This window comes from Moschus berezovskii, chromosome 4, assembly GCF_049115385.1.
Source record: "Moschus berezovskii isolate FMDL1 chromosome 4, NW_MosBer_1.0, whole genome shotgun sequence".
NCBI classification, from domain to species: Eukaryota; Metazoa; Chordata; class Mammalia; order Artiodactyla; family Moschidae; genus Moschus; species Moschus berezovskii.
This window is the reverse complement of record NC_142463.1, coordinates 100766730-100792492: the sequence shown is the minus strand read 5'-3', so window position 1 is coordinate 100792492 and position 25763 is coordinate 100766730. Positions and strand designations below refer to the sequence as shown.

General features: G+C 45.9%; 2 protein-coding genes across 4 annotated transcripts; one reads left to right on the top strand and one right to left on the bottom strand.

Moving 5' to 3' along the window:
• Positions 1-904: 904 nt before the first annotated feature.
• On the bottom strand, positions 905-6145 carry ANKRD34A (ankyrin repeat domain 34A). Of its 2 annotated transcripts, XM_055402849.2 has the most exons (4): positions 6122-6145; positions 5033-5081; positions 3886-4405; positions 905-3336 (listed from the first exon to the last, which is right to left on the bottom strand). In XM_055402849.2, exon 4 carries the CDS (start codon positions 3218-3220, stop codon positions 1730-1732), a length of 1491 nt encoding a protein of 496 aa, XP_055258824.1. In that variant the 5' UTR covers positions 3221-3336; positions 3886-4405; positions 5033-5081; positions 6122-6145; the 3' UTR covers positions 905-1729. The 2 variants fall into 2 exon arrangements, with proteins under 2 accessions (XP_055258824.1, XP_088691786.1); XM_088835660.1 differs by lacking the exons at positions 3886-4405; positions 5033-5081; positions 6122-6145 and adding an exon at positions 3722-3783.
• POLR3GL (RNA polymerase III subunit GL) lies at positions 2907-22788 on the top strand. Of its 2 annotated transcripts, none has more exons than XM_055402851.2 (8): positions 2907-3034; positions 16721-16888; positions 17230-17359; positions 18160-18228; positions 18556-18612; positions 18853-18926; positions 19057-19170; positions 19489-22788. In XM_055402851.2, exons 2-8 carry the CDS (start codon positions 16763-16765, stop codon positions 19573-19575), a joined length of 657 nt encoding a protein of 218 aa, XP_055258826.1. In that variant the 5' UTR covers positions 2907-3034; positions 16721-16762; the 3' UTR covers positions 19576-22788. The 2 variants fall into 2 exon arrangements, with proteins under 2 accessions (XP_055258826.1, XP_055258825.1); XM_055402850.2 differs by lacking the exon at positions 2907-3034 and adding an exon at positions 6223-6332.
• Positions 22789-25763: the final 2975 nt, after the last annotated feature.

The following is a 25763-nucleotide window of genomic DNA, read 5'->3' as shown; positions in this document are numbered from 1 at the left end:
TTACTTTATGGATAAGGAAACTGGCAGGCTAGATATATTGTCCAAAATTAAATAGCCAGGAGGTAGCAAAGGAGGGTTTAGACAACAGGTCTTATGATTTCCAATATTATAATCTTTTTGTTATACCGCACCATTGGGTAATTTTCTGATTTCACCAATTCTAAGTTGAAGGAAGAAACAGTAGAATTGCTCCCTTACCTATCGTTAGAGCAATGAAGAGTTAGAGTACAGGAAGAAAAACAGCAAGCTGAAAGGTCCAGGGGGCAAATTAAGACAGGGACCTTTGTTCATAGAACCTTTCAGGCTGGGTTCCTCCAATTACTGTTATTCTTACACACACACACACATACACCCACCCTTTGTCAGTTGAATATCATACCATTTTTACTTAGGTGGAAGTTAAACTATTTCTCTCTCTCCCTCCCTCCCTCTCCACCCAACAGGGCCTCAGAAACCAAGGATGGGGAAACAGAAGCAGAAGTAGAAAAAAAAATGAATGAAATGCAGTTGGTGAGATAAAAGTTAGCCCCCTACCAAGGAAAAACTGTGAGTGGTCAAGAAGCAGGAAACTTGAAAGAGGGACAGTTAATCTACTGTAATATAGCTGCTGATGGTGGAGGGGGCAGATTCTTTGTAGGAATCTTAAAGAATTTAAGGATGGACATAGGGGAGATTGAGGGAAATGAAAACCTATCAGATGCCTTAAAATCTTCAAGACATGGGACACTTGCCTCTTCTTCTACAACCACAGTTGGTTTCCTGGAAAGAAGGTGGATGAAGCCTTGAAGGATCCCCTCGATCTTTATAGCTATAGTTAGCATCACCCTCCGTCCCTAGTCCTCATTCCCCCACACCCTCCACCCCCAGCAGAAGTGACAAAACAGAGACTTCTGAACACATTTATTCAATATATCAAGTGGAGAGAAGGAATGATTTAGGGTTACTCCCCATGTCAACCTGTGGGGGTGTTCATAAGCTCAGATGGACAGAAGAGCAGCTTACAGCCCATGACCCACCTCCTGGGAAAATGAAACAACCTGGTGTATTGGTTAGGGGTACGGGGTGGGAAGAAAAAGCTGGAAGCTGAGAAGTAAAGCTGAGAGCAGGAAGGGCAGCAGCAGAACTGAGGCTGGGGATTGCTGCAGGATATTCCCAAGGGGAGTGAAGAAGCTATCCTGAAAAGTGGTTAGGGCTGGAAGCAGGGTGTGAACAAGGAGCCAGGCCTGAATTGAAAAGCAAGACCTGCAGAATGGGGTGGGATATTCACGAAGAGGGTAGCGTGTTGAAAATCATGAGCAGGCTGTGTTGCAGGGCATACATGGAAAGCAAGGGATTACTATTGCAGGAGGGCAAAGAGATTGGAGATTACCCATAAGTAGGGGCTCCCTAATGCTTCTGAACAAATGCAAGTTGAGTTTGGGACCCTTTGGGGGCCCTAGCACAAGTGGTCCTGTGTGCGCTGTGCCCATGGGCATGAGAAATTCCCATATGCACTGTGAAGTGACCAGGGCATGAATGCATGAGTCTATATGCCCAATAAATAGAGTACTTACCCTTCCCTGCAAATACGAGTGCTGTGCTTGTGGACACATGTTTACCCATGTATGAGTGCACTGTGCCCATGAGCACATGCAGGAGACCTCTATGTCCATAGTGTGTGTGTGTGAACTGGTTTTCCCACCCGTCCCAAGGTCCTGATCCCCACCCGCCTTGGCTCCTCTTACTCCTCTCAGCGCCCAGGCTCCCCGGGCCCGCCTAGACTCTGGAAGCCCCCTAGCAGGCGGATCTGCTCAGTCTGCATGGAGTGGCGTCTCACCAACTTGCGCTTGGTCCTGGGAGAGCCTGGCGCCCCCGCCTGGGGAGGGGCGGGCAGCGAAGGCGCCCGACCTCCGGGTTGGGGGCGAATATCGGGGATGGGAGGATGGGGGCTGACATTGAGCGGGGGCAGGAAACCTGGCCGCGTTTGCGCAATGTGGTCCAGGAGCAACGTCCCCGAGCCCCTCCGCTCCAGCAACCCGGGACTCCGCCTCCGCCCGCTCAGCGGAGATACAGCCCCAGGAAGACTCTCCTGGGACTGGCGCGGGGAGGAAACCGAGCCGGCTGGAGGGAGGGTCAGCGGGGAGGCGCTGTATCTGCGGCGCTCCAGGGACGGGCGGCTGCACTCGGGCGAGTCGGGGCAAAGATTTCCGGGAGTATCGAGCTCCACCGACTCCATGCGGCTCAGTTTCTGCCTCAGCCCTGAAGAGGGGCCAGACTCCTGAGCTTCTGGCGCTGTGTTTCTGCGAGAGAGAGGACCCCCACCCGTCACTTTCTCCGCCCACGGGGGCGGGTCCTCTGGGCCTTCGGTGCTGTGACGTCGGGAAAGACGCGGTCGACCTGTCAGGGTCAGGCCATTGAATTCGGCGGTCAGGCGCTCGACCCCCGGCCTCCCTTCGGCGGGCGGGACAGGTTGAGGAGGCGCCACTAGGCCCCAGGGCTCGGAGTTGAGCCTTTTGAGGGGTTTTGGAGGATGGCGGGGTGGTTTGGGGAGTGGCTCGGAAGGGGAGGGGTCATCTGGGGGCTTAGGAAGAGGGAATTCAAATACGTCCCTCTTCTCCTCTTCTTCCTGGGCGCGAGGGGATAACAATCCTCGTCCTCCCACTCCTGCAGTCTGCAGTTGGATTTCGGAAGGCGACGTGCAGACCCCGGGGCTAGGAGGAGCGGGAGCGGGGTCCTCCACCCCCGGGGACGGTGGGGAATTGAGATACTGGCGGGTCTTCTTGGTGCCGGAGGGCGAGGTGTCAGTAGTGATGATGATGACCTCCGTGCCCTTGGCCTTGCAGGCGTCCAGCAGCGTGGCAAGGGTCTCGCGATCCCCGCGGTCCAGGGCGTGGACAAGCGCCGAGGCGCCGGCGTGATCTCGGACTGAGGGGTCCGCGCCATGGGCAAGGAGCAGGGAGGCCACCGCGGCGCCCCCGCCGCCCGCGCAAGCGTGCATGAGCGCCGTGCGCCCTAGGCGATCTGCGATGTTGGGGTCCGCGCCTTGCTCCAGAAGGTAGCGTACCATGCGTGCCTTGTTCTGGGGGTCGTCGTAACGGGCCCGACAGGCCGCCATTAGCGCAGTCTCCCCTTGAGCATCACCCTCATTCACGTAGGCGCCCCCCTCCAGAAGCAAACGGGCCAAGCGTAGCTTACCCTGACCCACGGCCCGAAGAAGAGCGTGGCCCTCGGTGTGCAGCATAGCTGCCGCTGGGGAGAAAGCACCGTTGGAGCCGGGATTGGGACCTGCTGAGGACGCCTAGGGGGGTGAGGGTGGTGGCTGGCAGAGGCCTGAGGGCTCAGTGGCGAAGCCAATCCCTGCAAAAAAGAGAAAGATCTTATTTACTGATTCAGGCAGGGAAACTGAGGCACAGGGGGAAGGACCCGCGTGGGAAAGGGGAGATCTCCACGGCATGGTACACAGTCCTTCTTCTAACTCCTGCCTCTGAGCCGCCCCCATCCCCCCAGCGCATGCCTGAGGAGATGAGAAGGGTGCACCCGCACTGAAGGACGAGCACGCGTGCAAACGCGTACGGGCACGCGCAGGGATATCCGCACCCCCACCCTCACCCCACGGCTTATCAGACCTTTCCAGCATCCCCCTTTTCTTATCCGCACTTGGAATCCCCCTTTCTAGGATGTTGAACGCCACCCACCCACACACATGCACCCATACATTCACACACACAGTCCCATTCCTAACCTCTTTTAGGTTGCCACAGCCCCACAAACTGAATGGGGGGAGGGAGGCAGCTTGCGTTTGGGACCTAAAACGGGTGGGGGGGAGAATTGGGTTCTTTTGCCCCTGCTATATTCCTCATCACTCCTTGCTCTTTCCCCTCCCAGGCTGTGCACCCAAATAGATACCTGTACGTCCGCAGAATCTCCTCCGGGCCAGGGCTGAGGCCAGGGCCACGGGGCAGCTGGGGTGGCGGAGCCGGGTTCCTGGGGGCCCACATGGCGTGGGGGTGGGCACTCGGATTCCCTTGGTGTCAGTATCTGCGCCCGGGCACAGAATCCTGGTCCCTCCTCCCGGTGCGCCCCGGGCACAGCGCCGGCTCCGGAGGAGAGAAGCTGGGGGGGGGGGGGGCGGAGCTATGCCTCGCTATTTATAGCCTAGTCTCTGCGGGTGGGGGCGTCGGGCACCGAACCATTACCCCACCCATGCACACATAAACCCTCAAAAGCTAGAGGTTCCAATCCTGACTTCCCTTTCTTAGCCCCTCAGTCACAACAAACCTAAATGTTCCTTAAGAGACTCCTCCGCGACCCAGACTGGGACCGTCCCAGTTCTTCGTCTAGCTTCAGCAGATTCCCATTCTCCGCTCTTCGAGCGTTGATGCGCGCCTGTGCACCAGGTCTGACCTGCCACACGGTACATGGTACACTATACAGAGAGGTGGAGAGAAAGGCGATGGGATCCACAGCTGGAGTCCTTACTCTACAGAGGGAGGCAAGAGATCTGGCTGCCTTCTCCTAGTTTAAATATCAGGGGGAGCTGGAGTCAGACACTGCGATACATCTTCATTCCACCTCCCCGCAACCGGAACATGCATCACAAATAAACTTGGACCTCAGCTCCCTTAAACAGACTTAGATAAGTATGCGGAGGTTGGGGTCATTTTTAGATACAGCAAGGGGTTATTCCCAGATGCCTCCTTCCCATATTTTTGGAGGGATGGGAGGAAGAGAGAGAGAAAAGGGGCAGAGAAGAGTGAACCTTGTAACACATTCCCTCTCATTGCATCTATTTATTCTTGGTCTTGCTTAGACTCATTTTCCCATCTTGTTTGAAAGTCTCTGTTTGAATCGTTCCTTAAAGTCTTCTTTCTCCCTATCTGTAGCAGTTTTTCTCAGTGTCTGTCTTTGCCTCTCCTCGCCACCTGCCCTGTCTCCATGGTTACCATAGCTTCCATCTGCATATTTTAGGAATGAGTTTGTGTCCAGCTGGAAGGCATCAGGGGAAGTGGGGGGGGGGGGTGAGGAAAAAATCCTAAGGATTTGGGAAACTCACCTGAGATAATTCAGAGGCTGGAGGCCACCAGACACAAGATATAATGTTCCTGAAGAAGGGGGAGAGAGAAATATTTGCAGGGAAGCTACCCATTTTTACTAGGTACCATGTTTCTACCCCTGGGTAGGGAAGATCCCCTGGAGAAGGAAATGGCAACCCACCCCAGTATTCTTGCCTGGAGAATCCCATGAACAGAAGAGGCTGGCAGGGTGCAGTCTACAGGGTCACAAAGAGTTGGACACAACTGAAGCAACTTACCATGCACACACCATTTACTGGAAACCCAACTATGTGCCAATTATGTAAGCACTTTCCACACATTATCTCCAATCCTCACAACAATGCTATAAGGTAGGAATTATTTTCTTGTTATAAAGAAACTGTGACTTAGTAAAGTTAAGCAGTTCTCCAAAGCCTCATAGCTCTGTTTCTGTCCTATTCCGAAGGCTGGGTGCTTGCCACACAGCCTTCCCAGTCCAGAGGCTTCACTCCCAGGGCCATTTTCTCTGACATCAGGGTTATTGTTTTTGACTAACTTCTAGATTCTATCTTTACTCTAATCTCTTTCCCCATTGTTTCTGTTTTTTTGTGTGTGAATGTGGGACCCCTCCTCCCAACCCCACCCTCTTTAACTAAAGGCTAGGAGGAGCTGGAAGGAGGTGGAAAATGCCGTAAACACTGGACTCCTGCCCTATCTCCCCAACTCTGGTTATCTGATTTCCAAATCCTTCCTTTCCGAAAGCCTCTTTCCGTCTTCTCACAGACAGGGCAGCAACCTACAGGAAAACATTTTTCTAGAAAAGAAATACTCATGGGTGGTGCTGGAGGGAAGCAGCGCAGAACTGAAGGGAAGACTGGAGGAATGGAGGAGAGGCCAAGTGTGAAGCCACAAAAAAAATGATCCCTAAGGGAGCAGGTTTCACAGAGTTTTATTTCTCTGTGGAAGTTCTTTCTATAGAGTCCCTCGGTGAAATCTAAGGATCAGCTTCCCTCTGTGAGCCTTCGCCAGGACAAGGGGTCCTGCATCTGAGATGAGGTCTGAAATGACTGACCCCCTGGTTAGTTCTGCAACCCCATCTTTCTACTCACCCGGCTTGTCTAGCCTGAGTTCCGACTAACTCTCCCTCCCTCCCCTCCTCAGCTCCAAGTGGGCGGACCTCCTCGGCTTCCCCTAGATTGGCTGGGAGAACTCACCAATGGGGAGCTCTGGGAGGTGGACCTAGAACGCCACCAGCTTGAGGAAGACAAGCAAATTTCAAGTTGGCTGCGGCGTGTTTTCCGCGTGGGGGAGGGGCAGCAGGTAAGGCCCCGACTTGGTGGCTCTGACCTGGTTCCATCCCGCACCTCCCGAACCAGGGACCAGCTGTTAGCTAGAGAGACAACGCTTTCCGGGAGCCTGTTGGATCTGCCCCTTTCTAGTTCCCCACCCTCTCCCTGTGGGTTCCCTTTGCTGTGTTGATTATACACTGGAGAACTGTAGTTTTCCTTCTCGCAAAGGGGAGATACATTAAAGGAGAAAATGGAAGACCCTCTCTGGTACCTCTGACTCTTTACTGTGAACCAGCTTCTCCTAAATCTATTAGTACTAAGAGCTTGACAGACTCCCGTTGTCTATCAAACTCTGATGAAATATTACCTCCTACCTGTAGCTTTCCTGGACCAATTTTTTTTTTCAGGATTAATTGTTCCACAGTCTGACGATAGCATTTTATGCGTACTTTTACTGGAGCCCTTAATGCCCGCTCCCTCTTTAATGTTTCTGTTCTACTTAGAATATAAAGTTTTGTAGGGCAAGTTATTAGTATTTAATGCAATGCAATGTATTATGTATTAAATGCACAGTGCCCAGTAAAAGTTAATTGGACGGAATTGATTGGAAAGGAAGAATTTAAACTTCTGATGTAATTAGGGAGCAATTAATAAAACACAAATTAAAATACAATACAGTATATCATTATGACCTCTTAAGTTGGTGGTTCGTAATACAATTGCTCCCGAAGTCCAGAGAAGGGAAAAAGCTAAGAGGACTGGGATGGCGAAGGGAGCCTTTAGGAATCACAGGGTCTCAAGTTTGAAACAGACCTTTGGAGTCATGTATTCATTCTTTCAATGGCACCCCACTCTTGCCTGGAAAATCCCATGGATGGAGGAGCCTGGTAGGCTGCAGTCCGTGGGGTCGCTAAGGGTCGGACACGACTGAGCGACTTCACTTTCACTTTTCACTTTCACACATTGGAGAAGGAAATGGCAACCCACTCCTGTGTTCCTGCCTGGAGAATCCCAGGGACGGGGGAGCCTGGTGGGCTGCCGTCTGTGGGGTCGCACAGAGTCGGACACGACTGAAGTGACTTAGCATTCATTCTTTCAGCAATATTTACTGAGCATCTACTATATGTCAGACATAATGCTGGAGAATGGGGATCATAGTGAATCCTTTACTTTAGATATGTAGCCTTCCTCTGATAAACCATATTTAGTAAATTATTATCCAGCTTCTGTTTAAACTTTTTAGTGAGAGAACTTCCTATCTCACTTTGCTCTTCAATCAATATCCAACAAATACAAAAGAAATATATGGTTCAACAAAATGTATTCCACATTTTCACTGTAAAAAAGACAGAACTGTCCTAATGGTAACATTCTTAAAGAAAATCATCTCTTTGTTTTCTGTTTATAGAAGTAATATACATTTATCCTAGAAAACCATAAAATGTCTATTATATCATGACAATGAATCCCTTCAATTTATTTCCTGTATGTATATATATATATGTATTTTTGTGTATATATTACACACATAGGGCCATACAACAAATACAACCTTTTATTATGCTTTCTCCACTTTACATCATATTGTGAACATTTTTCTGCCTTTAAATATTATTTGAAATTTTTATTATGTCTACATAATAGTCTAAGATAGATATTTGATTTTTTTAAACAGTTCATATTTTAAAAAATAAAGCCCGCTTATTGAAGTTGGTCATGAGGTCTTTTTTTGTTTAAGATTTATTCATTTATTGGCTGTGGTGGGTCTTTGTTGCTTCAAGTAGACTTTCTCTAGTTGTGTCTAGTTATGGCAAGCGGGGGCTACTCTTTGTTGCGGTGTGCAGGCTTCGCATTGCGGTGGCTTCTCTTGTTGAGGAGCACAGGCTCTAAGCACAAGGGCTTCAGAAGTTGCAATGCCTGGGCTCAGTAGTTGTGGCAGACAGGCTTAGTTGCTCCACGGCATGTGGGATCTTCCAGGACCAGGGACTGAACCAGTGTCCCTTGTGTTGCAAGGCAGATTCTTAACCACTGGACCAGTGAGGAAGCCCAGTCGCTTCAGTCATGTCTGACTCTGTGTGACCCCATAGACGGCAGCCTACCAGGCTCCTCTGTCCCTGGGATTCTCCAGGCAAGATACTGGAGTGGGTTGCCATTTCCTTCTCTAATGCATCCATGCTAAGTCGCTTCAGTCGTGTCCGACTCTGTTCGACCCCATGGACAGCAGCCCACCAGGTTCCTCCGTCCACGGGATTCTCTGGGCAAGAATACTGGAGTAGGTTGCCATTTCCTTCTCCAGTGAGGAAGCCCCAACCATTCATTTTTTGTAGGACTATTTAGGTTATTTCAAAATTTGTGCTACTATGGATAGCTCTTTGATAAACATGCTTTTATATCTCTGACTATATATCTGGTGATTTCTTTGGATAAGTTTTAAAAGTGGGATTACTGGATTAGATTAAGGATATTAACTTTTAAAAGGCTGTAGATTCAAATTGCTCACCCCAAATATTGTATTTATAATTCTTCCAGTGAGGTATGAGAGTCCACTTCAAAAAAACTCAAGGAAGCCTGATTAATTTTTAAATCTTTGCCAATTTTATAGATAATAAATGGTTTGATTGACCATTCTTTTGTTAATTGCCTATTCATGTTCTTTGCATATTTATTCTATTGGGATGATTTTTCTTCATTTCCATGAGTTCTAATAAGAGTGTTAAATCTTTGTCTTATTTATTACAAATATAGCAAATTCTAAATGTTAGAGTGCTCCAAGCCTCAGTCCCTGGATCTCTTCTTTTCTCTCTTCACATCCACTCCTTTAGGAATCTCTCCCAGCCTCATGACTTGAAACATTTGTATACTGAGACCTCCATTAGAATGTAAACTCCTTTTAAACTCCATGGGTGCAGCAGTTTTTTGTCCATTTTGCTCACTGCTACATCCCTAGCATTTGAAACAGTGCCTGACACTGAACTCAGTAAATATTTGTTGAATGAATTAAGATGGTTTTATTATTATTTCCATTTTACAGATAAGGAAACATCGACCCTCCCTATTATTCACTCTTGCCCTTCGCCCACAAACAACAGGATCTCACATATATTATACTCATTCCCAACTGTGCCAAACTGTGTAATGTAGTAGAAGTTACTAAGAAGCAGTTTTCAAAAAAAAAAATACAGAAAAGCAATAACATCAAATTTAAGAAAGGCTTTTTAGTAACTTCTATCATATTAAAACAGTTATGGCACAGTTGGGAATGAGTGTAACATATGTGGGATGTTGTTTGTGGGGGAAGGAGAATGCATGATGTTTATGGAGGGGCAGTTTGGGACCAGATTATAGGAAACCTTGAACATCTTCAAGAATCACAATCACTTTATCACAATCTTAAATAAAAGCTTTGTAGATTCTTGAGTTGAGTAGGGTACAGATGGATGGTTTACAGTTTCCTAACCACCAGTTTAGTGCCTTAATTAAATAAAAATTTGTCTTCTTTTTACCCCACATTTCTTGAGGGTCACTTGGTCAGTATGTGGAAATGGAGTTAGATTTGTCTCACCTCAAAGCTCATGGCCTTTTCTTAACTCCTTACTGCTTTGCAATCAAAACAGCTCCTGTCTCCACTGATAGAACTGTATCTATCAGATGGAGGGATACCTAAGCCGGCTAGTTAAGAGTGTTTTCCCTTGAAAGGGCCTGAAAACAATGGCAAATTCTTACTCCCTCTCTCACATCCATAAGACAGGATCTCTTACCTAATGTGTTCTTTAAATCAGATCATAGTTTAATCTATTAACTAACATCTGTTTTTTGTTTATTACTTCTTATTGGACTTTAAAATGTGTTAGTTTCTGCTGCACAGCAAAGTCAGTCAGCTGTATGTATACATATATCCTCTCTTTTTCAGATTTCCTTCCCATTTAGATCACCATAGAGCACTGAGTAAAGTCCCCTGTGCTGTACAGTCTGTTCTCATTAGTTATCTATTGAACACATAGTATCAATAGTGTATATATATGTGATCCCAGTCTCCCATTTCATCCCACCCACCCTCTTACCCCTTGGTATCCATGTTTGTTTTCTATGTCTGTCTCTATTTTTGCTTTGCAAATAAGATCATCTACACCATTTTTCTATATTCCACATATATATGTTACTATATGATATTGATTTTTCTGACTTACTTCACCCTGTATGGCAGTTTCTAGGTCCATCCAAGTCTGCAAATGGCAGAATTTCATTCCTTTTTATGGCTGAGTAATATTCCACTGTATTGTATTATATGTATCACACCGTCTTTATCCGTTTATCTGTCGATGTACATTTAGGTTGCTTCCATATCATGGCTATTGCAAAAAGTGCTGCAGTGAACATTGGGGTGCATGTATCTTTTTGAATTATGGTTTTCTCCAAGTATGTGCCTAGGAGTGAGATTTCTGGGCCATATGGTAGTTCTAATTTTAGTTTTTAAAGGAATCTTCATGCTGTTCTCCATAGTGTCTACCAGTTTGCATTCCCACCAACAGTGTAGGAGGGCTCCCTTTTCTCCGCACCCTCTCCAGCATTTATTGTTTGTAGACTTCTTGATGATGGCCATTCTGACTAATGTGAGGTGATACCTCATTAACAGCTGTCTTTCCCTCACATTTTTCATGGCAGTTGGACTTGAAGCTTCCCAGATTTCTTAAGCAAACATTTCCCTACCCTCTCCTTCCTGCTACATATTGTTAATCTCATCTACTATTCAGTTACTATTTTTAATTTTCTGATGAATATTTTCCTCTTATTATAAAAGCAATACCTTTTTGGTACAGAGGAAAAACAACGCTTAAAATACACATTACCAAAAAATCTCCAAAACCCATCACCTTAAATTCAGTTCAGTTCAGTTCAGTTCAGTCGCTCAGTCGTGTCCGACTCTCCGCGACCCCATGAATCACAGCACGCCAGGCCTCCCTGTCCATCACCAACTCCCGGAGTACACCCAAACTCACGTCCACAGAGTCGGTGATGCCATCCAGCCATCTCACTCTCCGTCGTCCCCTTCTCCTCCCGCCCCCAACCTTTCCCAGCATCAGAGTCTTTTCCAGTGAGTCAACTCGTCGCATGAGGTGGCCAAAGTATTGCAGTTTCAGCTTTAGCATCAGTCCCTCCAATGAACATCCAGGATTGATCTCCTTTAGAATGGACTGGTTGGATCTCCTTGCAGTATAAGGGACTCTCAAGAGTCTTCTCCAACACCACAGTTCAAAAGCATCGATTCTTCGGCGATCAGCCTTCTTCACAGTCCAACTCTCACATCCATACATGACCACGGGAAAAACCATTGCCTTGACTAGACGGACCTTGGTTGGCAAAGTAATGTCTCTGCTTTTTAATATACTATCAAGGTTGGTCATAACTTTCCTTCCAAGGAGCAAGCGTCTTTTAATTTCATGGCTGCAATCAGCATCTGCAGTGATTTTAGAGCCCAAAAAAACAAAGTCTGACACTGTTTCCACTGTTTTTCCATCTATTTCCCATGAAGTGATGGGACCAGATGCCATGATCTTCGTTTTCTGAATGTTGAGCTTCAAGCCAACCTTTTCACTCTCCTCTTTCACTTTCATCAAGAGGCTTTTTAGTTCCTCTTCACTTTCTGCCATAAGGGTGGTGTCATCTGCATATCTGAGGTTATTGATATTTCTCCCAGCAATCTTGATTCCAGCTTGTGCTTCTTCCAGCCCAGCGTTCCTCATGATGTACTCTGCATATAAGTTAAATAAGCAAGGTGACAATATACAACCTTGACGTACACCTTTTCCTATTTGGAACCAGTCTGTTGTTCCATGTCCAGTTCTAACAGTTGCTTCCTGACCTGCATACAGGTTTCTCAAGAGGCAGATCAGGTGGTCTGGGATTCCCATCTCTTTCAGAATGTTCCACAGTTTATTGTGATCGACACAGTCAAAGGCTTTGGCATAGTCAATGAAGCAGAAATAGATGTTTTTCTGAAACTCTCTTGCTTTCTCCATGATCCAGCGGATGTTGACAATTTGATCTCTGGTGCCTCTGCCTTTTCTAAAACCTGCTTGAACATCTGGGAGTTCACGGTTTACATACTGCTGAAGCCTGGCTTGGAGAATTTTGAGCATGACTTTACTAGCGTGTGAGATGAGTGCAATTGTGCGGTAGTTTGAGCATTCTTTGGCATTGCCTTTCTTTGGGATTGGAATGAAGACTGACCTCTTCCAGTCCTGTGGCCACTGCTGAGTTTTCCAAATCTGCTGGCATATTGAGTGCAGCACTTTCACAGCATCATCTTTCAAGACTTGAAATAGCTCAACTGGAATTCCATCACCTCCACTAGCTTTGTTAGTAGTGATGCTTTCTAAGGCCCACTTGACTTCACATTCCAAGATGTCTGGCTCTAGGTCAGTGATCACATTATCGTGACTATCTTGGTCATGAAGATCTTTTTTGTACAGTTCTTCTGTGTATTCCTGCCACCTCTTCTTAATATCCTCTGCTTCTGTTAGGTCCATACCATTTCTGTCCTTTATCGAGCCCATCTTTGCATGAAATGTTCCCTTGGAATCTCTAATTTTCTTGAAGAGGTCTCTTGTTTTTCCTATTCTGTTGTTTTCCTCTATTTCTTTGCATTGATCACTGAGGAATGTTAATTCTTATTGTATACCCTTTAAGAACAACTTTTCTGTAAAACAATTATCCTTCAATAAAAGATAAATTAATTTTTTAAAAAAGGACAACTTTTTTACTTATATGTATGGGTGTATATAAGTTTGACAAAATAGATTACCTTGAATATATTTTTTAATCTTTTTTTCCCTGACTAATCTTTTGTAGAGTGCATTTTGTTGAGTCATATATTTCTTGTTTTATTTGTTGGATTTTGATTAAAGAACAAATATCCAAAAATGGAATGACTTGTAAAGTGAGATTAAAAGATTTGCTAAAAAGTTTAAATTGAAGCTGGGTAACAGTTTACTAGATATGGTTTATCAAAGGAAAGCTGAATGTCTAAAGTAAAGGGTTCACCATGATCTCCATTGTCTAGCATTATGTCTGGCTTATAGTGGTGGTGGTTGTGGTTTAGCTGCTAAGTTGTGTCTGACTCTTATGACCCCATGGACTGTAGCCCGCCAGGCTCCTCTATCCATGGGATTCTCCAGGCAAGAATACTGGCGTGGGTTACCATTTCCTTCTCCAGGTGATCTTCCTGACCCGGAATCAAACCTGGGTCTCCTGCACTGTAGGCAAATTCTTTACCAACTGAGCTACAAGTTATAGTAGATTATAGTAGATGCTCAATAAATATTTGTTGAAAGAAAGAAAGGAAACATGATTTCTAAGGTCTGATCCAAACTTGGGACCTTGTGATTGCTAAAGCCTCCCCTCACCATCCCAGTCCTCTTAGCTTTTTCTATTCTCTGGATTGTGGGAACAATTATATTATGAACCACTAATTTGAGAGGTCATGATTATGTATTATATTGTCTCTTATTGTTCCATAACTAAAATGTTATTAGTATGAACGCTTATATGATGTGATGAAAATGTCACTTAATCTTGTTGATCATCCTCCTCCAAATCCACAACCCCAGTCTAATCAAGAGAAAAACCTCAGAAAAATTTCTATAGAGGAAAATACTATAATATATTTGACCAGTAATCTTTAATAAAACTGTCAGGGTAATGAAAAACAAGGAAGGTCAGAGAACTGTGAATTTTGAATTGATATTCATGTTTCTTTCTTTATTAATAGATTTTATTTCTTAAAACACTTTGAGATTTACAGAAAAACTGAGCAGATAGTGCAAAAAGTTTCCATACACCCTGGCACCAGTTTCCCCTATTATTAATATCATATATTAATATGGTATATTTGTTATAATTAATGAATAAATATTGATACATTGTAATTATGTAAAGTCTATACTTGGAGTTCCTTAGTTTTACTTAATGCTCTTTTTCTGTCCCAGGATCCTTTCCAGGATTCCACATTACATTTAGTTATCATGGCCTTATTATGTCTATATATATAGACACATATATATGCACAAACTGTATGTATAGTACAGAAATGCAATTGAAAGTATGCATATGCAAATATTTGTAATGATTATTACTACATCATGGTTAGTAGCTATTTTTCTTTATACCTCATTTGTATCTTTTCAACTTTTTTAGAATAAATATATACTACTTCTGTAATTAGAAAATAAAAGGAATATTTTGGGTTTTTTTTTTTAAGAATGCTAACACTAGGAAAGGTCTCTCTTTTACAATGGAAGTGTGAACTTTTCTTGTTTTTGATGACCCTGACAGTTTTGAAGAGTACTGGTCATGTATATTATAGGATGCTTCTCCGTTGGACTTTATCTGCTTTTTTTCTCCTATTTACAGACTGGGGTATCAGTTTGGGGGAGGAAAATATCATATCTGCTAGTGGTAAAGGATCTGCCTGCCAATGCAGGAGACGCTAGGGACACAGGTTCGATCTCTGGGTCGGGAAGATCCCCTCGAGAAGGAATGGCAACCCACTCCAGTATTCTTGCCTGGAAAATTCCATGGCCAGAGGAGCCTGGTAAGCTACAGTCCAAGGGGCCACAAAGAGTTGGACACGACTGAGCACACAAGGGTACGTACTAATAATATGATTTAAAGTTGTTCATGTTGACCGTGGTCACCTGACTGAAGTAATGCTTGTCCAATTTCTATACTGTAAAGTTACCCCCCCCCACCTTTCCAAAATTGTTTTGGACAAAATTCCCTACGCATAGGCCATACTTAAGCAGTGAGGAATTACACTCTCCCCTTTTAGGGTGGAATCCCTGGTGGTTCAGATGGTAAAACATCTGCCTGCAATGCAGGAGACCTAGGTTTGATCGCTGGGTCAGGAAGATCCCCTGGAGAAGGGAGTGGCAACCTACTCCAGTATTCTTGCCTGGAGAATTCCACGGACAGAGGAGCCTACAGATGGGCTACAGTTCACGGGGTTTTAAAGAGTTGGGCACAACTAAACGACTAACTCTTTCTACATAATTTATTTGGAATTCTGCATATGGGATTTTTTTTCTCTCCCATGTATTAATTTGTTCAAATGTTTATTTATATCAGTATAGTCTCTGGATATTTATTTTATACTTTGATATTACATTCCAATACTACTTTATTTTATGGTTCAGCTTGTTCAGGCTTTGGCCATTGGGAGCTCTTTCATTTGCCTCTTATGTACCTTTGACAGAGCCCCATCAGTGTTGGGGGTTTTGAGCACTTTCTTACTTTTTGGCACTACAAGATACTTCAGTCTCATCTTGTGTATTTCCTGTCCCATTGGAGAAGCTGCATTTCTCCAAGAAGCCCTGGTTCCTTTTGCTGGAGAGTGGTATGAGAAGCCAAGATCTGGATGCTAGGTATCTTCCCTGCTACTGGAATATAATTTCTTTCAAGTTTCTTTTTCATTTGATGACTTTCTTTATTCCCCATCCTATCTGACTGGTTTTTCAAAAATGATGGTAAGAGGCAGAGTTCAGTTACAGTAGCAGGAAGAACTTTCAGTTCATCACAGCTGATCACATGGAAGGGGCTGCCTTGGGGGAAAATGGACACCATCTCTTTAGGAAATGCTACCAGAAGCTGAATGACTGACAATTTACAGGAGAAGATAATGGCAACCCACTCCAGTGTTCTTGTCTGGAGAGTCCCAGGGACGACGGAGCCTGGTCGGCTGCCATCTATGGGGTCACACAGAGTCGGACATGACTGAAGCGACTTAGCAGCAGCAGCAGCAGTACTGTACTGGGAGGATTATTGAGCTAGAAGACTCCATGGGTCCTTCCAGTTCTAAGATTCTGTGTTTCCAAGTGGCTTTTAAAAAGATCTGTTTGAGTGTAATATCTCTTCTCACACACACCCCCCACCCCCAACCAATTGACAGTGAGACTGATGACTCATTTCTATTCCCTCACAGTGTCTGGCACACTACCTTTTTCATGGTAGATGCTTAATAAATGTTTTGCTGAAATGCATTGCATTAGATTGAATTGGGGCCTAGTTGGGTTTGGAAAGTGAAGGAGAGAAAGAATTCAAAGATCATATGTAGATATGCAGCTGATGATAAACATCCAGTTAACTTGGGAACATAGGGAAATTTTATCCAAATGTCTAGTTACTTTCCTCCTTGTGCTTCAGTTACACCAGTTACACCATGTTGCAATTATCTGTCCTGTAGGGACCATGTCTCATCCTTATTTATATTTTCAGAAATACCTTGCCTGGCACCATGCCTTCTCAAAATTCATTGAATTAAACTGGCTTTTCAGGTCTCTGGGAAAAACGATTTGAGTGTCTTATACCTCCCTGGTTTCCTGTCCATTCTACTGTACTTTTTCTCTTTGTTTTTGTCTTTATCAGGTTTTTCCCATTGGATGTCTGAATCCCCAGGCCCCCTCCATCATGGCCAGCCGGGGTGGGGGCCGGGGTTGTGGCCGGGGCCAGTTGACCTTCAACGTGGAGGCTGTGGGCATTGGGAAGGGGGATGCTTTGCCCCCACCCACCCTGCAGCCTTCTCCACTCTTCCCTGTGAGTGTCTGCCCCCCCTTTCCCAAGACTCCCTTAAGCCCTTGACTGACTGTATGCGATCCTGGATTCCTCCTGGGTCATCAAAATCATCCTCATCTGGCCCCTCCCTGTCTCTGTACTTGTAACTTACATGGGATGTTTTCCAGACTAGGAAGTGTCTGCCCTTACTTTTTATACTCTCTGCTCCCCAGCTTTCAAAATGCTGTGTTGCTCCCAGCATTTGCCTTTGGTCCCCTGCTCAGTGGGAGCATTGGATAGAAGTGTGGGATGAGGAGAGGCCCTCCCAGATTTATACTCCAGCATTTTTTTCTCTGAACTGACCATTGCCTCTGCCCTCTTAGCCCTTGGAGTTCCGCCCAGTGCCTCTGCCCTCAGGAGAGGAAGGGGAATATGTCCTGGCCCTGAAGCAGGAGCTTCGAGGGGCCATGCGGCAGCTCCCCTACTTCATCCGGCCTGCTGTCCCCAAGAGAGGTCAGTTGGATGTTCTGAGCACCTTTCATGAGTAGTGCCCTGTACTTAGCACCACTGGGGCCCCAGAGAAGTCAGAAGAGACACAGAAAGCTCACTGCCTAGCTAGGGAGATCATAGTAATTACACCTGCATTTGAAATGCATTATGGTATCCATGGTTTGTTTTGAGTTTCACAATTGTCTTACAGATATAAATTGGGAGGTGTATTACAATTTTTTAACAATCTGGATATTGCAGGCACTAACCAGTTGGAAGGAGTTGAGAAGGGGTCTCTGAGAAGCCCTGTAAATTAAAATATTAGCCCTTTGGTTTGTGGCTCATGGAGAGGTCATGCAGCCAGGAGGGACTGGAGAAGGGGGCATACTTGGGAGGCCTAGGATAGTGGGTATTTACCAGTTGGTGTGGAAGTATAGTATTTCAGTGTATTGACAACTGGTACTTTTCTCCTAAAGCTCCAGAAGCTGAAGTTCAGACAGTTAAAAGACTTGCCCAAGTTAGTCCCGTGAACACGGAGTAGAGGGAAGACAGAAACCCTGTTTTCTTGCTCTAGTGAGCTTTCCACCATAACACACTCCCAGTCAATATAGCCATGCCTTGGGGTTAAGAGAGATAGCAAAAACATTGCAATTTGGGGTGGTGAAAAGACAGGTTAAAAGAGTATTGAAGGTCCTCACTGAAGCTGCCCTCCCTAGGCTCTGGGTTTGGGGTGAGAAAGACGACAATTTCTGGGCTAGACCCTCAGGAAGAACCTGAGGGTTCTGATAGGATAAAACTTTGACCCTTGACCTCTGATCCCTCAGATGTGGAACGTTACTCAGACAAATATCAGATGTCAGGGCCAATTGACAATGCCATCGATTGGAACCCTGGTAGGTGATGGGCCCTTTCATTGACTTCTTTTCTTTCAAATGCTTGAGCTGCCTCAAGCTACCACCCTATCCACCCTCCTCTGTCCCCAGCCTCCACCCTGTTCAGGAGGCTTAGATGCGCTCCGGCGTACTCACAGACTGAAAACCTGGTAAATGTCCCCTACTCCTCTAGAAGTATCCAAACCACAGTTCTGTTCCAAGCAACTTTGACCCAACCCTTTCCTTCCTCGCCCTTACCCTGATCCTTATCTCTCCTTTAAAAGAGTCACCATTCATAGGAGACCCCAGGCAGAGTCTGGCTGATTTTTACATTCCCGCTGTTTCTAGATTGGCGACGTCTGCCCCGGGAGCTAAAGATCCGAGTGCGGAAGCTACAGAAGGAACGTGAGTGTATCTGGAAAAAGGAGGGAAAGTAGAGATTTCCTTCATCAATTGGAGGGCCAAGGCTGAGTGTGGTCTTGCCTGCTCTCCCAATGCCTACCTACCCCATCTACCCAGTATGACTGCTGGGTGCCCTAGTGGCCATGTGAGGGCAGCAAAGTGACATGGTCCATGCAAGAGGGTGACAGAAAGCTAAGAAGGAAGTTTGCTCTCTCATGGTTGACCTTGTGATCCTCTCACCAGGGACCACCATTATACTCCCCAAGAGACCCCCTAAGACCACAGAAGATAAGGAGGAAACAATACAGAAACTAGAGGTAAGGAAGAAATGTGAATAGAGGCCATCTGGGCCCTAGATTCATTCCTCTGCTTTGGCCCATGGGTGCCTCACTTCTCCCCGTTCTGTGAGCTGAGTCTGGTTTCTCTTCCTGTTCATCCTCACATAAGACTCTGGAGAAGAAGGAGGAAGAAGTGACTTCAGAGGAAGATGAGGAGAAAGAAGAAGAAGAAGAGAAGGAAGAGGAAGAAGAAGAGGAGTATGATGAAGAAGAACATGAAGAGGTAAAGGGAACCACCTTTCATTCTCAGACCCCGTCTCTTCCACTCATAAGCTCCAGGGATCTCAACTCTGTCCACCAGGGATCTTCTCCTCAGAGGGTTGGAGGGCCAAAGGAGATACTGCCCACAGAGGATAGTACCCTCCGCTTTATCTGTCCTTAGGCTCTTCTTAAGAGTGAACTACAGCTTGAAGGGACCTCCCAAGCATGGAGTGCTGTGATTGGGAGGGGAGGAGACTGGTATGTACCTAGGGAGAAAGGAGAACATTGAAAGCATGCCTGACCTAACCTTTCTTCCTCCCTTCCTTTTTTTCTATTTCAGGAAACTGATTACATCATGTCATACTTTGACAATGGGGAGGACTTTGGAGGTGACAGTGATGACAATATGGATGAGGCTATATACTGAAGACAGATTCTAAACCAGACCCTGGACCTTCATATCTTTCTTGATTTAGGACACAGAGACTAACTGTTCCCTATTATTTGGTTTTGTGGACAAGCACATCCTTTGCTTAGAATCCAGCTAACCTGTTTGGTCCCTGGAGACAGAAATGGAGAGTGACAGTGGATAGCTCTCTTTTCTGCCCTTACCCTGCCTCTCTCCTGTGGTGTGGTATCTCCTCTGATATCTTGGGGAAAAGGGCAAAGGACCAGTGTCTCAGTTGTATGAAAGGAAAAAAGGAGGGTCAAAACGAGGACTGGAGTTGTTACAGCTGAAGTAGCTGTAACATGCCCATAACTATTTTTAATAGTTCTTTCTGGGTATGAGCAGTTAAGAGGAATAAGGGCAGTTTTACAGTTTCAATAAAATGTTTTTATCTGTCTCTCTGTCCAGGGTGAGGCCTAGTTGGGAGAGGGCTGGAGGAATGAAGGGGATGCCTAGTAAACCTTTCTTCTCTTCTTACCTGTTGAGAGTCCAGTGTAACACACTGGACATTACAGCCTTCCTGTTCTTTGCCCCTTCCCGCCTACCCCCATGGTGGGACACCTACTCCCAACCTAGCTCTGCCAAGGAACATTCAGGGCTACACGGAGTGAGCTGTAAACAGCCCATACCCTGAAGACCAGCTGGCTTCTGAGCTTCTGGTCCTCAGGCAATGGGGACGTGATTGTCTCTGTTCACATGTGTTCATGGGACACAGACTCTCATGTTCCCACACTTGACCTTGATCTTGTCCTTGTTTACAAGGAATGATTACAGCTATTTTTGTGGAGTCAAGAAAACCAGGTGTGGGGAGGGAGGAGGTGCTGATTGTTCTTTAGCACACTCACTCACCCTCTTCCAGACCCTGGGAACCCCACTTTGAAGGGTGCTGTTTTGAAGGGGGAACCCACTGAATATCTTATTCTCCACTTGCAGAAGCTGCTGTGTGGCTGAGTTGCAGTTTCTCTTCTGTGGAATTTAGTTAGCCTTTCTTTCACTCCCTTGGTGTGGAGGGGGATGGGGTAGGCAGTACTGCTTTACAGGAAGTAAGGAGGGTGCGGAGGAAGGGAGTGACTTAGGGACACTCAGCTCTAGGAGGTGCTTTCTCGCCCACGCAGCCCTCCCGCTGGGTGAGGTCACTTCCCCAGTCTCTGATTGGCTTCTGAGGAAGCCTTAGACGTACTGATTGGTTCCAGCCACTTGACATGCAACAGTCACGGGCGAGCTGCGTGTCCAGAATAGGGACTGGATAGGGAGACAGGCACTGAGAGCTGTGGATGCTGTCATAGCGACCTTACTAAACATTTGAAAGCCGGAAAGATGGGAGGCGGGAGAAACTTCAAGAAAGTCTCCAGCCATATTTAGGCAGGCAGATTGAATTCCCTGCAGCATCAAGTGATAGAGACTGGCAATCTACTGTTAGATATTTTTGACCCCATTGTAAAGAAGGAACAGGGGCTGTGACTCCATTGAGGGAAAGCACCTTAAAAGCCAGGTTTGGGTGTGGTAGTAAGTGTGATAGGAAGAAGCAGCCACGAGAACAGAGAAGGAAACTGAAATAGAGACAGAACATTCCAGAGTTATTGAGCAATTTGTGATGATTAATGTGTTTCCTTTTCTAGTTCTCTGGGGTATTGTGTGAGTGTGTTGGAGGGAGAGGCCAAGGGACCTGTCTCAGGGGTTTTCCATAGGCATAGCCCATGATTGTGGCTAGGAAGAAATCAGCAAGAAACAGAAATAAAAGACCCTGAAAAAAATCTCCTTTTGCCTAACTCACCTGCATATACACACACATCAGACCTTATCTGGTTAACTAGATCTGTGTCTATGTAGGCGGTACAGCTGGCCTCCTAAATCCCACCTAATGCCAGCATGTGTACTTAAAAAAGAGTGGAAACGAAGAATTCTAGATGAGAGACTGAACACACACCTCCGTCTGCCTCTTTACACGTACATCCTTTCCCATGAAATAGGGAAAAGGATAAAGGTTAGAGTGGCCTCTGGGGAAGCTGTTGTACTGCCTCAAAGACCAAGTGTCAAGAGAGATCAGTCCATTCCTGGACTCTTTCCTATCTGGCCTCCTGTCCTTCCTGGCAGGTGACCTTGCTGAACAAAGCCAGAGACAAGGGACCCAGCAGCTTCCCCAGATTCCAGAACAGTTCCAGGAATGAGCTAGACTGTTTCCACTGACCTTTCCCCTACTTTCCATAGGCTCTGTTGGGCAGGCTGAGGCTGAAGCCTAAGGCTCAGTACATGGCATGGGGGCTGCTAGTCCTCTGGAGGACCATCTGAAAGGGCTGAGGTCAAGACACTGCTTACAGACACTTAGAGAGGCCCCACACTGTTCTTGCTCAGCCCTGTGTTACGTGTTTGCTTGTGTTGAACAGATTGTTTCCATGCCCATGACCTAGGCCACTCTGGTCCCAGGCAGGGTAGATTCTTGGGCAAGAATCGTATCCTTCCCTACCCTATGTGCCATAGCCTATTGTTCCCCTCCCACCTTGGGCTGGAAGCTTGAGATTGGGGTCTGCAGGTTTAGGCTCAGGGACTCAAGTGATTTGAAGGAGTGCTGAATGGGAGATGGAACATGCAGTTTAGAAGACAGGGAGTGGAAACTGAAGGAAATTAGAGAGTCAAATGTTGGATGCCCAGAACACCCATGGTTTGTTGAGAAAAGGACATATATTTTCCTCAATTCATTTTTTAAAGCTTTTTTTTTTTTAATATGGACCATTTTTTAAAAGTCTTTATTGAATTTGTTACAATATAGCTTCTGTTTTATTTTTTGGCCATCAGGCATCTGAGATCTTAGCTCCCCAACCAGGGATCAAGCCCAGCACCCACCCCCCACCCCTACATTGGAAGGAGAAGTTTTAACCACTGGCCCGCCAGGGAGGTCCCCTCAATTCATTTTTATTGCTGTTGAACTTTGAAAGGAAGGAAGGGTGGCTTGTAGGCGTAGGCTAGTTTAAGAACTAAGCCAAGGGAGAAAGCTGCCGTTTCAACTGGGAAAAGCACTGATTTGTGGTCCTAGTTTCACTATTTCATAGTTTTGTGCCCTTGGGGAAGTCTTATCCAGTCTACAAGTCTCAAATTCTTCATGTATGAAGCAGAATTTAGACCACAAGGAATGTTTCAAGTCGTTGTTGATCCGCTGCAAGAATCCAAATAAATGTTCCTGAGAACAAAGGTGAAGTTGTGTCCAACTTTTCGCTGAACTCATTCCATCTGCTGGGTTTCCCCACCTCATTTTCAGCTGGACATGCTAAAGATACCTCAGGCATCTAGCAGTCCTTTCCACGAAACTGCTTCAGCCCAAATAGCTGGAGGATCAGCAATTCCATTAACTAGCAAGGAAGAAGAGTTCAAGGTCACAACCAGCAGGCCAGGACTCAAGGAGGCTCCTAGGGGATTTCTGACTGAGGAAGCGGCCAGTGGGGCAGGTCTCCTCTATTCCCCTCACGTAGCATGCCTGGCCAGAGGATAAAGAGGAGAAATAAGCTAAACAGAAATAGCTCACTTAGCTAATCTGGCCAGAACAGTGGTGACCTCTTCTTCACTGACCTTTCCCCTACTGAGACTTACTTTTTCCCCAAGATCTTTTGGGACTAGAAAGCTGGAAATAAAAAGTTCTAGTTTCCTAGAATCAAAAAGGGCTTTGCCTTATCCCCAACAGGACTTAATTTGCCATTTTGTATTCTGGAGGGAAAGGAGGTTCCCTCTGCAACTCTAATGGAAGTCAGTGGAAAGAAAGTGATCCAACCCTAACTGTAGGACCTGAGAGGCTAAGTGTGAGCAGCCTGGGCACCAAGACTTTTGGGAAAGGAATCCAGGAATTCCTCAACCCAGTCCTGACCAATGCAGGGGGTGGTGTGCCCCAATGACCTCTGACTCTGGGACTGTTCTCCATTCTCAAACTTCTCCTCCTCCTGGGATTCTCAGTTGCAGACTGGGGGTTCCCAAAACTTGGACTCCTGCCTCTCCTTGAATCTTCTCCACCCTATAATTCCATTTCCCTTAGTATAAAATGGACAAGGAGAAATAATTGTGTCTCTAACATTCTCTGTTATACTCAGGGTAGCATTAATAGTGGACTTCCTTGGTGGCTCAGAAGTACAGAGTCTGACTGCTAACACAGGAGATGTGGGTTCAATCTCTGGGTCTAGAAGATCCCCTGGAGAAGGAAATGGCAACCCACTCCAGTGTCCTTACATGGGAAATCCTATGGACAGAGGAGCCTAGTGGGCTAGAGTCCATGGGTTCGCAAAGAATTGGACACAACTTAACGACTAAACCACAACAACAGCATTAATAGTGCTAGAATAGGAGGGAGGTTAGACCTGTCTTTGCCACCAAAGGAGTGGAGGAAACAAACTAAGCTGAGTCAGGGACACAGATCTGGGGTATTTCCTATCTTGGAGAGGATAGATGACATCCCATGTGAACGGGGAAAGGAGTCCCAGTGCTCATCCTCCTTATATTCTTCTGTGGCCAGAGAAACAGCCATTCTGGAGAAGAAATTCCTATCTCTAAGGTAGTCAAACTAACTCTTTGCCTCATTTTTTCTTGGGCAGGGGTGGTAAGAGGATGTGAAACAAAGATGGCTCAGTGAGAGAAAGGACAAATGCTGACCAGTCCTTTTCTCAGTCCTCCATATCCTGTCTGCCTCTTCCTTGGCCCCTGGACAATGTTTCCTGTCTGACCATACTTGGCTGGTCTTGGCCCCTCACCTCTCCCATACTTGGCCGCTGTTTTGACACTAGGTTTTCACCCTGAGCCACCACTCTAACACCTGTCCAGAGCTATCAGGGATGTCTACAAACTTCTCAGGAGCTGGACTGGGCTAGGTCAGGAGGGGTGGCTAAGAGCCAGAAAGCAACTTGTCTCTACAACTCATTGTCTTTCAGATTCCTTTCCCTTTCTGACTCTCTAGCCACGTCTTTCTTTCCATGTCTCTTTTTGCCTCATGTCTTTAGCATTGTGCTACGGAAATTAGTTTACCAATGGGTGATATGGTGAATATATTTGGAGCCGCAGACTACACATGGTACATCTTCCAGAATGTCAATTTTACTTTTAAGATTTGGTGGGGGAAGATATACTCTTCTCTTCTTATACTAAAACTACACAAATATATTATGCCATATAGATCACAACTTGTAGGTTTTAAACGTAAAACAGATACTTCAAAGACATTTCTGGCTTGTGACAGGTTACTTTGGATGGTTCTGGAACCCTGGGAGGGAAATTCAGTCTCTGTAATCTTAGGGGTCCTTCAGAGGAAATACTAGAGAAGCCCTACTTAGACTAGAGGTAATAACCTAAGACAAACCTTAACACCAGACAAGGGTATAAAGAAGTGAAGCAGGTGAGTGGAATGCAATAGGGGATGGCGAGAACTGGTAAATATGAGTCTGCCTAACTCTTTTAGCTCCAGCGGGTTGATGCCATCAAGGAATGTGGTCTCAGTGTTACCAAAGATGGCTACTTTTTAGGGGGAGCCAGACAATAGATCTTACTAACATCTGATTGTTTAATGTTTGTGCTGTGCTTAGTTGCTCAGTCATGTCCTGTCTCTTTGCGACCCCATGGACTGCAGCCCACCAGGCTCCTCTGTCCATGGGGATTCTCCAGGCAAGAATACTGGAGTGGGTTGCCATGCCCTCCTCCAGGGTGTTTAATGTTTACAACTAATTCAAATGTTGATATTAAGGAAGAAACTGTAGAAATGTCTAAATGCTTGCAAGCTGATTCCACCCATGGGCCCATGGTTTGCTGCCTCTGACCTTTACCAACATTTCTTCTACTTTCCAAAGGTATGTGTGGTCCAAACCTGGCCTTCCAAGACCTCCAATTCTGTTCCCAAGAGCTGAGGGGCAGTAAGGTTCATGAGGCTGCAGGAGAGCTCGGGAAGTAGAACTAAAGAGAAGCCTTTGGATATCAGCGGCAGGCAACATTTTCTCCAGCAAAAACAAAGGAGCTGTTGGTCACCACCCAACCACCTTTCCCCTGATCTTCAGGGACATGGAGCTAAAAACATATTTGGATCTGAAACAGAAATCAAAGATTCCTCAGAGTTGGAAGATGAGGCAAGCAAAAAAGATGAAACAGAGAGAGAAATGGGAGAACAGGAGACAAAGGAAGGAAGGAAACTGCAAGCCTGGCTAGGC

Excerpts from the sequence above, each read along its gene's own strand:
- ANKRD34A (XM_055402849.2), bottom strand. The coding sequence starts at position 3,220 with ATGCTGCACACCGAGGGCCACGCTCTTCTTCGGGCCGTGGGTCAGGGT.
- POLR3GL (XM_055402851.2), top strand. The coding sequence starts at position 16,763 with ATGGCCAGCCGGGGTGGGGGCCGGGGTTGTGGCCGGGGCCAGTTGACC. Across the intron at positions 17,360-18,159 it reads GCCTGCTGTCCCCAAGAGAG|ATGTGGAACGTTACTCAGAC; the intron begins GTCAGTTGGATG and ends CTGATCCCTCAG. Across the intron at positions 18,613-18,852 it reads GCGGAAGCTACAGAAGGAAC|GGACCACCATTATACTCCCC; the intron begins GTGAGTGTATCT and ends TCCTCTCACCAG.